General features: G+C 40.6%; 5 protein-coding genes across 5 annotated transcripts; 2 read left to right on the top strand and 3 right to left on the bottom strand.

The window, feature by feature from the left end:
* Positions 1 to 20: 20 nt before the first annotated feature.
* LOC132783711 (trypsin delta-like) lies at positions 21 to 913 on the bottom strand. The gene has a single exon (XM_060789062.1). It carries the CDS (start codon positions 878 to 880, stop codon positions 68 to 70), a length of 813 nt encoding a protein of 270 aa, XP_060645045.1. The 5' UTR covers positions 881 to 913; the 3' UTR covers positions 21 to 67.
* A 701-nt stretch (positions 914 to 1,614) lies between these two features.
* Positions 1,615 to 2,541, bottom strand: LOC132783722 (trypsin-like). Its single transcript, XM_060789074.1, has one exon. The coding sequence runs from the start codon at positions 2,492 to 2,494 to the stop codon at positions 1,682 to 1,684; it is 813 nt and encodes a 270-aa protein (XP_060645057.1). The 5' UTR covers positions 2,495 to 2,541; the 3' UTR covers positions 1,615 to 1,681.
* A 565-nt stretch (positions 2,542 to 3,106) lies between these two features.
* On the top strand, positions 3,107 to 5,121 carry LOC132783741 (ras-related protein Rab6). Its single transcript, XM_060789098.1, has one exon. The coding sequence runs from the start codon at positions 3,485 to 3,487 to the stop codon at positions 4,109 to 4,111; it is 627 nt and encodes a 208-aa protein (XP_060645081.1). The 5' UTR covers positions 3,107 to 3,484; the 3' UTR covers positions 4,112 to 5,121.
* Positions 5,122 to 5,546: 425 nt separating this feature from the next.
* On the bottom strand, positions 5,547 to 8,248 carry LOC132783664 (threonine--tRNA ligase 1, cytoplasmic). Its single transcript, XM_060788991.1, is given in 4 exon segments — positions 5,547 to 7,297; positions 7,371 to 7,804; positions 8,184 to 8,208; positions 8,210 to 8,248. Coding segments are annotated over 4 exon segments (2,076 nt in total). The 5' UTR covers positions 8,240 to 8,248; the 3' UTR covers positions 5,547 to 5,710.
* A 992-nt stretch (positions 8,249 to 9,240) lies between these two features.
* On the top strand, positions 9,241 to 11,068 carry LOC132783703 (protoheme IX farnesyltransferase, mitochondrial). The gene is made up of 4 exons (XM_060789051.1): positions 9,241 to 9,436; positions 9,522 to 9,747; positions 9,806 to 10,492; positions 10,707 to 11,068. Exons 1-4 carry the CDS (start codon positions 9,356 to 9,358, stop codon positions 10,952 to 10,954), a joined length of 1,242 nt encoding a protein of 413 aa, XP_060645034.1. The 5' UTR covers positions 9,241 to 9,355; the 3' UTR covers positions 10,955 to 11,068.
* Positions 11,069 to 11,405: the final 337 nt, after the last annotated feature.

The following is an 11,405-nucleotide window of genomic DNA, read 5'->3' as shown; positions in this document are numbered from 1 at the left end:
CCAACAAAAAAATACTACAATTCAATTTTGCTCGTATATTTATTGCTTTAAACAAATAATAGTTTGGTTATTGCACAACTTGATTAGACGCAATCCACGATATAAACGATGAAACTTGCACGTAAACAGATGGTGAATTGGCCAGACCACATGGCAGCTTGCCCCACGACACAATGCCAATCAAAACATTGTCTTGCACCAATGGGCCACCAGAATCCGAAGTACAAATGCTCACGCCTCCTGTTAAAGGACCCGTACACAAATTAGTGGAATGCACATCACTGCCTTTTTGGCCTAACGCCGTTTCACAGGAGGTCAGACTGATAATGGGCACATTGGTAGCCACTTGTAGCACACTTGGATACGACGCAGTATTCGTAGTCGATGTACTTCCCCAGCCATACAAGTTGGCAGTTCCAGTGGGAACCACACCCGACTGCGGTAGCGTAACGGGAGCCACAGCAGCGCTCCAGGTGAACGCAGTGGGCGTGTAAATCAAACCAATGTCATAGGGCACAGTGCCCCCAGTGTACAAATCATTAATCACAAAGTAACTGATGCTACGTGTCTGGGTTGTAGACGCTGTTCCAGCCACTGCATTACTGCCAGCCACAAGAGTGCTGCCGAGCACCTGGGCACTATTCGTCAAACAGTGGGCCGCCGTGACCAGCCAGTTGGCATTGAGGATGCTGGCTGCGCAGTAATGCGTGGCCTGGTACTGCATGGATACGGCATAAGGTGCTGCATTGACGGCGGCCGCTGTTCCGCCAACTACGCGTCCATTGGGTGATATTGCTATGGCTGCACAGCAGCCGAGGAGTAGCAGAATGGAGCTTAGGATCAAGCGGATGCTCGATTTACTTTGACTATACCGAGTCATGGTTTTCGGGGAACTGTTTACCTTTCCCTTTATCGACTGCTCTTTAAATTAAATGGAGATACGTGCTGCAAAAATGATAAGAAATTTCAATTTTGCGCTCATACTTCAAAGATAAGCGGCTTTATTGGGAAGGAAAGCCAACAACAATAACAACAAACAATATAAGGTTGTAGCCTGTCTTTATTTCTAATAAGTTTCGTATTGCGAATTGTCAAAGATTAATTAATGCCACAATAATTGTATAAGATAAACACACATGCCAGTCACAGACATTGTCACGTACTTATCATACAGTTTTTTGTTATTACTACAGGGTGTCAGCACTATTTGTATTTGAATTATAATTTTATTGTCGAGTACCAATTGCACGGGATACTCGAAGCTCTTTAATTACTTAAATATAAACATTGACGACAGACAACAGACTTTGTATGATTAAAAATACTATCATAAGAAGTAGCAGAATACTTATTACGTTAAAATTGTTTTTGGGAAAACAAAATGTTACAGTAGTCAATTTCTTAACTATAATTTCCACACTACTTTATACGCAATATCAATTTTATTACAAATGCTTTATTGCAGCTGTAAGGTTTATAGAAGGTTAAGCTTGTTGATAGTGGTAAGAATAAATTTTAGGGCTATTTTGCAATCTCACTAAGAAAAATTCTCCTCAGAGCATTTTCTCAAACAAAATTAAATTATCGACTAGATATATTGAAAGTAATTAAAAATATATTGTGACAAAATATTAATCTTATGTTCAATGTTTATTTCTTCAATGTTTTAGCATAACTCTTATTACAGACGCTGGTTGGCTGATATCCAGGTTATAAACGAAGAAACTTGCACATAGACGGAAGGCGAATTGAGCTGACCACATGGCAGCTTGCCCCAGGAGACAATGCCAATCAAGACATTACCCTGCACCAGAGGACCACCAGAATCCGAAGTACAAATACTCACTTTACCGGTCAGCGGACCTGTGCACAAGTTTGTGCTATGAAGATCTCTTCCCTTCTGACCCAGCGCTTTTTCACAGGAGGTCAGACTGATGATGGGTACATTAGCAGCCACTTGCAGTTCCTTGGGATATGAGGCGGCACTCGAAGTCGAGGTACTTCCCCAGCCATACAAGTTGGCAGTTCCAGTGGGAATCACACCAGACTTGGGCAGACTAACAGCAGCAACGGCAGCTGTCCAAGTGAAAGCGGTTGGTGTGTAAATCAATCCAATATCATATGGTACAGTTCCACCAGTATATAGATCATTCACCACAAAGTGAGTGATGCTTCGCTTTTGTGTTGTGGACGCTGTTCCAGCCACAGCATTGCTTCCAGCCACGAGAGTGCTGCCAAGCACTTGGGCACGATTGGAGAGACAATGGGCAGCTGTCACCAACCAGTGGGCATTGATGATGCTTGCGGCGCAGTAGTGAGTGCTCTTATATTGCATGGACACCGCATAGGGTGCCGCATTAACGGATGCTGCTTTTCCGCCAACTACACGTCCCTCAGGTCCAAGCTGGTCCGTTGTTGACCCAGTAGAGAGTCCAAGGAAGAGGCAGCATAGGATCGCAAAGATGCTAGATTTAGTTTGACTGTCCAAAGCCATGGTTGTCGAGGAACTGTTTACCTTTCCCTTTATCGACTGCTCTTTAAATTAAATGGAGATATGACTGCTTGCGACGGTTTATGATAAGAAAATTCAATTTTGTAGCGATACTCTAAAGATAATCAATTTATTGGGAAGGGAACGCTGATTATTTATTGCCCCATCAGCAGAACAACTACAAACTTTGACAATAGTGTTTATTTGTTTTGATACTTTGTGTTTGCAATTGCTAAGGATTATTTCTGAGATTGCAAATACGAATTATAAATCTATTAATAGGTGTTGTAATCGAACTATTAAATACTTATTGAGATATTATATTAAATGCCGATCTATTTAGCTCAGAAAAATTAAGAGTTGCACTTTAACTAAGCAAAGCAATTAGCAAATACGATTTTTTACAGCGTAGAAGAACAACTTATACTTTCGTTCGTGTATAATTGTTAAGAGAGGTTGTGTATTTTGAATTAGTGACAGTTACTTTTACAACTACGGCAGTATTTCTTTGCGATTGCAGTATTTTTACAGTCATACTTTCGCTATTTATTCGATGAGCGCATTTTTGCGCTTCTGGTTGCTAACTCTGATTATCGATATAGATAACTTATCGATACTTATAGTCAACCATACAACTGACTCAGAATCGACTTGGTGGCTGACTTTTTTTCCACAAGAAATTTTGTGTAAATTTACGATTGGAAATCGCCCAAATCGCTTTGCAAATAAAACCTCACTGTGCAGTTCAGTGTGCGCGTGTGAATACAACATATTGCAATAACTATTATATATATTAAACGGAAAGTGCAACGTGTGCAATTGGAAGCCGCAAAAACGTATCACGCCCCAGTCCCGTAGGCACAACAATAGGTGGAGAGAGTGCGCAAGCGAGAGTGAGCGAGAGAGGAGAGGAGGTCAGCAAACCCGCAATTAAGAAAAAAAAAAGTCGACACGTAGAGACAACAGTCAAAAGAAACTTAATAGTAAACAATCATGTCATCCGGCGACTTTGGCAATCCGCTGCGCAAATTCAAATTGGTGTTTCTCGGCGAGCAGAGCGTCGGCAAGACATCGCTGATTACACGCTTCATGTACGACAGCTTCGACAACACCTATCAGGCGACAATTGGTATTGATTTTCTATCCAAAACCATGTACCTCGAGGATCGCACAGTGCGTCTTCAACTCTGGGATACGGCGGGTCAAGAACGTTTCCGTTCGCTGATACCATCGTACATTCGCGACTCCACTGTGGCTGTGGTTGTGTACGATATAACGAACACAAACTCATTCCATCAGACATCCAAGTGGATCGATGATGTGCGCACCGAGCGTGGCAGTGATGTCATAATCATGCTGGTGGGCAATAAGACGGATCTCTCGGATAAGAGACAAGTGTCCACCGAAGAGGGCGAACGCAAGGCGAAAGAGCTAAATGTGATGTTTATCGAGACGAGCGCCAAGGCCGGCTACAATGTGAAGCAGCTGTTCAGACGGGTCGCCGCGGCGTTGCCAGGCATGGATTCCACGGAGAATAAACCTTCGGAGGATATGCAAGAGGTTGTGCTTAAGGATTCGCCCAATGAGACGAAGGATCCCGAAGGAGGCTGCGCCTGCTAGAATTGGGCAAACGACACCCTTTCCTCGCCTCCCCACATCCTTCAACACAACCTCCGCTGCAACCTCGACGACGACTTCAACAACAACCTTCAGACATTGACACACGCTGGCGACGAGTGTAAACCAGGTGTATGTGGAACTTGCAAGCTAAATACGAAATAAATACAAGACACAGGCACACACACATACACACAACAATTTTATGTTTAAGTTTATTTATATATATAAAAACAAAAACAAAAAAGTATAAAACGAAATGATAGCAAAACATAAATAGACTAAACAACTAATTTAACGCAATCGGCTAAAAATATGTACGTTAAATCAAGTATGCGCCTAATCCTAGATCCTAATCCTAAATCCCAAGCTAAGTTTAGTTCACATAGCTCTTAAACCTGGCAGCTTAACGTTTCGATTATTGTTCTCTTGATGTATGTCAAATTTAAGAAAGTTATGACTAAACAAGAAATAAGATATCATGGCACCCAAATCTGGAGCGTGTGAGCTAAGCTTAAAACTTGAACTCTCTTACAATTTGTACTTACGACAAAAAAACAAAAACAAAGCAAAAGAAAAACATTTGAACACATAACAACAGCAAGAACTAGATGAACATTCCAAATGATAAGCTGGTTGGCTTCTTCCAAATGGAGAAGAGGTTAAAAATAAAGATACAGATTCGAAAATACAGATACCACAGCACCAGCTTGTGTTCAAGCCCAGAGAGTCCTTACTCCCTCCATCCCCAATTAAACCTATTAAAATAGTAGATCAGATAGATAATTGTATAATTATCATCAACCACGTTATCAATTCAAGAAGCGATTCTGCGATTTCGTTTTTGCCCATTTTTTGTGACTCGTATTTATTTTGAAGCCCCGTTTTGTTTGCGGCTTTTTTTTTATTTTGTTTTTGAGTATTCAGCAGTTGGTTGGCGCAGAACTTGGCATCTTATGAGTAATAAATAAATAAATAAATATTTATATATATATCTAAATATATATATATATGATATGATATTTTTATGAAGAAGCAAGAGGCACGAGAGTAAACAATTAACAATTAAACAATATATATTAACAATTTTTGCTTCGATTAGCGAGATGATGATGATGAAGGAAAAGAACTTTGTGCATTTTTTACGCAAGCAAAGCAAACAAAGCTTACAAAATTGAGAAAATACGAAACGCAATTTTTAATAAATCAAATTATGAAACTAAACATAATAAGTATTAGCAATAAATTAAAAAAAAAACACTACACCATGCTAATGTCGATTTCTTTAGGAATGTGAAGGTTGACTCATCAGCGTTTATTATCTTATCGTACGATAAGTGGGCCATTTTTACTAAATGGTGATTGATTGTAATATACTTTTTTTCAGATATGAAAATACTCCCCATCTTAGCACTAAAGATATTAAAACTATCGTTAATTGGTTTACCCCTGTTGGGGGTTCTTTATTTATTTGAGGATTTTTTGTAATGTAAAAAGCGTAAATACAACTGAAAAAAATGCCGCGGTCATTTTGCATTTGCTGTGCAAAAAGCTATAACTTTTGGTTATACATATAAATAGTAGAGTACATGAATTTTCTTTTTAAAAGCTGTCTTCGTTTGTGATGAATTCATCGCGTATCTTTTGCAGCTTGGTTATCAAATCCGCCACAGACACTTCGCCATGCACCTTGTTATCACGAGTGCGCACATTCACCGTGGTCGACGAGCGCTCCTTATCGCCCACAACCAGAATGAAATTGAATTGTGCCAACTGAGCATTTCGTATCTTCTTGTTCATCGTGTCACCGGCATCGCAATCCGCTTCACTCATAAATCCAGCCGCATACAGCTGATCGCGCACGCTCTTCGCATACTCATCGTAAGCGGGACCCACGGGCACGACCATCACTTGGCGTGGCGATAGCCAGAATGGCCATTTGCCAGCATAGTTCTCCGTGAGAATGGCAATCATGCGCTCCACAGAGCCAAGGATGGCACGATGGATGATCACTGGACGTTTCTTTTCGCCATCGTCGGCGATGTAGTTGAGATTGAAACGTATGGGCAGCTGGAAATCCAACTGTATGGTTGCGCATTGGAAGGGACGCTTCAGTGCATCCATAATTGTAATATCAATTTTGGGTCCATAGAAGGCGCCATCGCCGGGATTCTCTTTCCATGGCTTGCCAAACTCATCGAGTGATTCGGCAAGCGCCTTCTCAGCAGCATTCCATTGCTCCAGCTCGCCCAGATACTTCTCGGGGCGAGTGGACAACACGAGTTGGAAGTCAAAGCCAAAGATGGTGTAGACATGACGCAAAAAGTCCAAGCATCCCTTCATTTCGCCCTTGATCTGCTCAGGTGCGCAGAAGATGTGCGCATCGTCCTGCTGGAAGCGACGTACGCGTGTCAAGCCCGTCAAAGCGCCGGACAGTTCATTACGATGCAACACACCAAAGTCGGCCATGCGCAATGGCAACTCGCGCCACGATCGATTGCGATTGTCAAAGATCAGACAATGACCAGGACAGTTCATTGGCTTGAGCGCAAACTTTTCCTTTTCTGCCTCAAAGGAGAACATATTGTCGGCATAATGCTCCCAATGACCCGATGTCATCCACAGCTTGGCATTGTAGATATTGGGCGAGATGACCTCCTGGAAGCCACGCTTTCGGTACTCGCCGCGTATCAGATTCATCAACGTATTGTAGATATGTGCGCCGCGTGGCTGAAAGAAGCACGAACCGGGCGACAGTTCATGGAAAAAGAACAGCTCTTGCTCACGTCCAATCTTGCGGTGATCACGCTTGGCTGCCTCCTCTTGTAGTTTCTCCCATTCCTTCAGCTGCTTTGGCTCCGGGAACGAGATGCCGTAGACGCGCTGTAAAGTTTCGGCATCGGCCTTGCCTTCCCAATAGGTCGACGAGTTCTTGGTGATCTTCAGTGCCTTGACTTTGCCAGTGTGGCGCACATGCGGGCCACGGCACAAATCAATCAATGAGCCGCATTTGTAGACTGTGGTGCGATCTGTGGTGACTTTCTCATTGAGAATGCGCACCTTGAACTCGTTGTATTTGAACATTTCGAGCAGATCAGCTTTCTTCATCTCCAGACGCTCAAAGTTTTGCTTTTCCTTGACAATCTGTTTAATCAGGGTCTCCATGGTACCGTATTCCGTGGTGGAGATCTGTTTTAGGCAATCAAATGAATTTAAGTTAATTTACATACTATATTAGTTAAAAGAATTGTTGGCTACTTACGCCATCGCCATCCAAGTGCATGTCGTAGTAGAAACCACTTTCAATTGGCGGACCATAGCACAAGTGACCGCCATAGATGCGCTCCATGGCTTCACCCATAATGTGAGCTGAGCTGTGCCAAAACACGGCCTGTGCATCGGGATCATCGAACTTAAGCAGCTGCAAATTGCAATCGCCCTCTAGCACACGATCCAGATCCCAAACTTCGCCATTCACCTTCGAGATGATAGTGTTATCAGCCAGGCCTTGACTAATGCCACGTGCCACATCGTAAGGCGTAGTCTCCCAAGAGGTAGCATCCACTTGCTTGCCATCGGGCAGCGTCACTTTGATCGCTGCACGCGGCTTCGCAGCCAGCTCAGCCAAATATTCCGCCTTGCATTTCTCCCATAGCACGTTGCGCTCCTCGATATACTGCGGCCAGGGATTAAGCTCTAATTAAAAAAAAGTTGTTAGTCAAAAATTTAATTTAATAATAATTATTAATAATAACATAAACTTAATTTAATAACAACATAAACTTCAAATATAAAAGTAAAATTATAAACCAAGTAACTTAAGAAGCTTTTTGTCATAAACGTGAAATAAAGATCGAATTAAATAATCTTAGGCAAGAAAATCAGCAAACATAAAATACTAATACTATCTTTAACTATGAATGTTATTTTACTGAAACTTTATCCAATAAAAAAATTAAATCTAAAGCTATACAGAGATATACGGATAATATCGAAAAAATCGATCATTTTTACTGGTAATCAATATTAAGTATACGCGCTCCTACATAACTTTGGGTGTAATTAATCAAATTACCTTTGCGACCATCTCCGCCGCCAGCGGCTGGTTTTTTCCTTTTTCTCCTTCTTCATCTTAGCAGCCTGCAAATGCAATGAAAACGAACAGAAAATCAATAATACTGAAAATGTGCAGCGTGCAGAATTTTTTATTATTAAACACAAGTGAAATATCAACCTCAGAGCTAAATACGCAGTTCTAATAAGTAATTAGTTTTTTAATGTATTTTTGGTGTTTTCGGTTTCTGTTTCAGTTTCAGTTTCGTGTTGTTTTCTTATTTCGTCGTTTGCACAGTTGTCGAACACAAATGATTTTCGACACTATTTGAACTTCTGTCTCTTTTTATCTCAATTCGTTGGAATCTGATGCAATAAAACGGTAGTTTTTAGTCAGAGTAAATGGAAGCGGAGGACAAGTTATCCATTTCAGCTGAAGTTAGTGACGTCACAAACAAATGCAGTAATCACTTTCACACTGATTTATTTGTTGGCATTTAATGGTACACACAAACACGAACATACACATATACAGATAAGCACAGGTGAATGTGAGCGTGTGATGTGGCACTTAACAATTAAAAATGATAGGGAATAATACACAATTGCGTACGGAAGGAAACAACACCAACCAAAGTTGCGTAGCTGCTGCTCTGAATGTCTTGCTGTTGTTGTTGTCGTTGTTTTGGCTGCTGTCGATTTTTGTTCACCGCCAACAGAGCTCGAATATTGTGCAAAGATCTTTGCTGATTGTAACTGCTTCTCAGCGCACTAACAAACGGCAACACTTTGAACATTACACTTGTTATTATTGACTGTTTCTAATACACAAGAAAGGATATTTAACATGCCTTCTGCTTATTTAAATCCAAATTACTTAATTCCGACACCACGTTGTCACCCATATTATTGCAGAAAAGAGAGCAGAACTTTAGCGGCTTTCTGTGACACACCAATCGTGTGACTGCAACTGTAATCTGCAAAATGCACTAATTCTCGACGCAATATATACTCACATGTAGAAATATACTAGCTATGCTACCGGCATATCGCTCGATAGACTAATCGATTATTGCAAGTGTAAAACACATGATTGCAAAACGTTCATCTCTAAATAAATGAAAATATATTGTGCAAAAATGATTTAAATAGTTAAACGCGGTGAATCTACGTAAACAATATTAATAAACAAATATGTTTCGCAGACTAAGTAAACTGACGATATGCGATCATCTAACAACACAGATAATACCTGCACAAATCAATTTGATACGAGTAAGAATCTTTCGATTTGTTATGCAACTATTTGTTATTATGAATAGTGGCAATCAACTATTATTAATGAAAATTGTATTTGTAGTGTTCGGCAAGTGCGCGTCCAACTGACAACTGCAAATCTGCTGTACCATTAGAAGCTCTGTCCGTCGCAGTTCCCGCCCACATACTTAATAATGAGCAACAACCTCAAGCGATACGAAATCCGACAAAATCGCTTGAGTTTCTGCCATGGATGCCAAGTCCCTACACTTCAAATGCTAGCGGACCGCTCAGTCAATACAAAAAGCTGTCTAAGTTTCGGCTGACATGTAAGTGAAGAAGTTGAAATATATGTTGAATTATTTAACTCATAGCATCTATTCACAGCCTTGGTGGTGATCACAACAATGGGCGGTTACGCTTTGGCGCCGGCTGCATTTGATTTAGCCACATTTGCGATGTGTTCACTGGGCACAGGATTGGTTTCAGCTGCAGCGAATTCCATAAATCAATACCACGAAGTTCCCTTCGATTCACAAATGTCGCGTACGAAAAACCGGGTGCTGGTAACTGGACAAATTACGCCACTAAAAGCAGTTGGCTTTGCTGTCGTCTCAGCGACTACAGGATTGAGCATGTTATATTTTGGCGTTAATGGATTAACAGCTGCTTTGGGTGCCGGCAATCTGTTCCTCTACACCTCCGTTTACACGCCTATGAAACGAATGAGCATCGCCAACACCTGGGTGGGCTCCATTGTGGGCGCCATACCACCGCTAATGGGCTGGGCCGGTTGTGCTGGCTCTCTGGATGCTGGTGCTATGATTCTTGCGGGGATTCTGTATGCCTGGCAATTTCCTCACTTCAATGCGTTGTCGTGGAACCTGCGACCGGATTATTCGCGTGCTGGTTACCGCATGATGGCAGTCACAAACCCAGGATTATGTCGTCGTACCGCGTTGCGGTATTCAGTCGCCATTGGTGCTCTTTCGCTTTTGGCTCCTGTTGCAGATGTAACCAACTATTGGTTTGCTCTGGAGACACTGCCCTTAAACGCCTACTTTTGTTATCTAGGTAAGTGCAATTCAATCATCAAAGATAGTTTGAACTACACGTTATTAGAAATAGATGCACAGTTAGCTGCTGCAGTTATAGTTATAAAGATTTTAATTTGATTTTAAACCATTATGCGGTTAATTCGTCAACAAAAATTTACATTTAAATAATTTAATTTTAATTACATTACATTTTTTTTTATGTAAATTAACTCAATTTATAATGTTTACAGCTTACAAATTTCATCAGAAATCGGACAGTGGAAGTTCTCGCAAATTGTTTAGATTTTCTTTAATTCATTTACCTGCGCTGATGCTATTGTTTTTGGCCAACAAAAAACACTGGTACTTCAAAGATGATACGGAAACAAACGAAGAAACTGTTAAGTCGGATAAATCGCTGATATCGGCTTTGCCCAAGTCTACGCCCAGTGGGTTGGAGAAAGTATTACCTGTCGCTGTAACGGAAGGTTCGAGGTGATGATGTTCTTCCAGTCAACTGGTAGCAAAATTTGTAAGGATTGTATCGTATTCCTAATAGTGCAAAAATACGTGTTTGTAAAATGAATAAAGAGATTTAACTATTTTCAAGTGAGTTGTGCCTTAGATCAATAATATGGATAACTATTTAATAATGAGTAAGTCAAGTCCTGTACAAATATTCTCAACTTTTTCAAATTTAAGATATTTTTCACAATTATATATAATTTGAAACTCAAGTTGATAATTGAAAAATTTGTGTCATATAAGACAGCAACTTAATCTACTATTACTGACATTAATGTATATTATAATTTTAATTTTAGCTAATATCGAATATATATGGACAAGTGAAATGGCCTTGACAAATCGAATATGTAATCAAATACAATGCTGGGAATACCGCACATGCAAATTTTAATTCGATATCGCGCTTATCGATACTTTATATT

Source organism: Drosophila nasuta, chromosome 2L (assembly GCF_023558535.2).
Source record: "Drosophila nasuta strain 15112-1781.00 chromosome 2L, ASM2355853v1, whole genome shotgun sequence".
Classification (NCBI taxonomy): Eukaryota; Metazoa; Arthropoda; class Insecta; order Diptera; family Drosophilidae; genus Drosophila; species Drosophila nasuta.
This window is presented reverse-complemented; position numbering and strand designations above follow the sequence as displayed.

Bases quoted from the DNA above. Each gene is read 5' to 3' on its own strand.
- LOC132783722 (XM_060789074.1), bottom strand. From the start codon at position 2,494: ATGGCTTTGGACAGTCAAACTAAATCTAGCATCTTTGCGATCCTATGC.
- LOC132783703 (XM_060789051.1), top strand. From the start codon at position 9,356: ATGTTTCGCAGACTAAGTAAACTGACGATATGCGATCATCTAACAACA. The intron at 9,748-9,805 runs GTAAGTGAAGAA...ATCTATTCACAG, and splicing joins GTCTAAGTTTCGGCTGACAT to CCTTGGTGGTGATCACAACA. The intron at 10,493-10,706 runs GTAAGTGCAATT...TAATGTTTACAG, and splicing joins CGCCTACTTTTGTTATCTAG to CTTACAAATTTCATCAGAAA.
- LOC132783741 (XM_060789098.1), top strand. From the start codon at position 3,485: ATGTCATCCGGCGACTTTGGCAATCCGCTGCGCAAATTCAAATTGGTG.
- LOC132783711 (XM_060789062.1), bottom strand. From the start codon at position 880: ATGACTCGGTATAGTCAAAGTAAATCGAGCATCCGCTTGATCCTAAGC.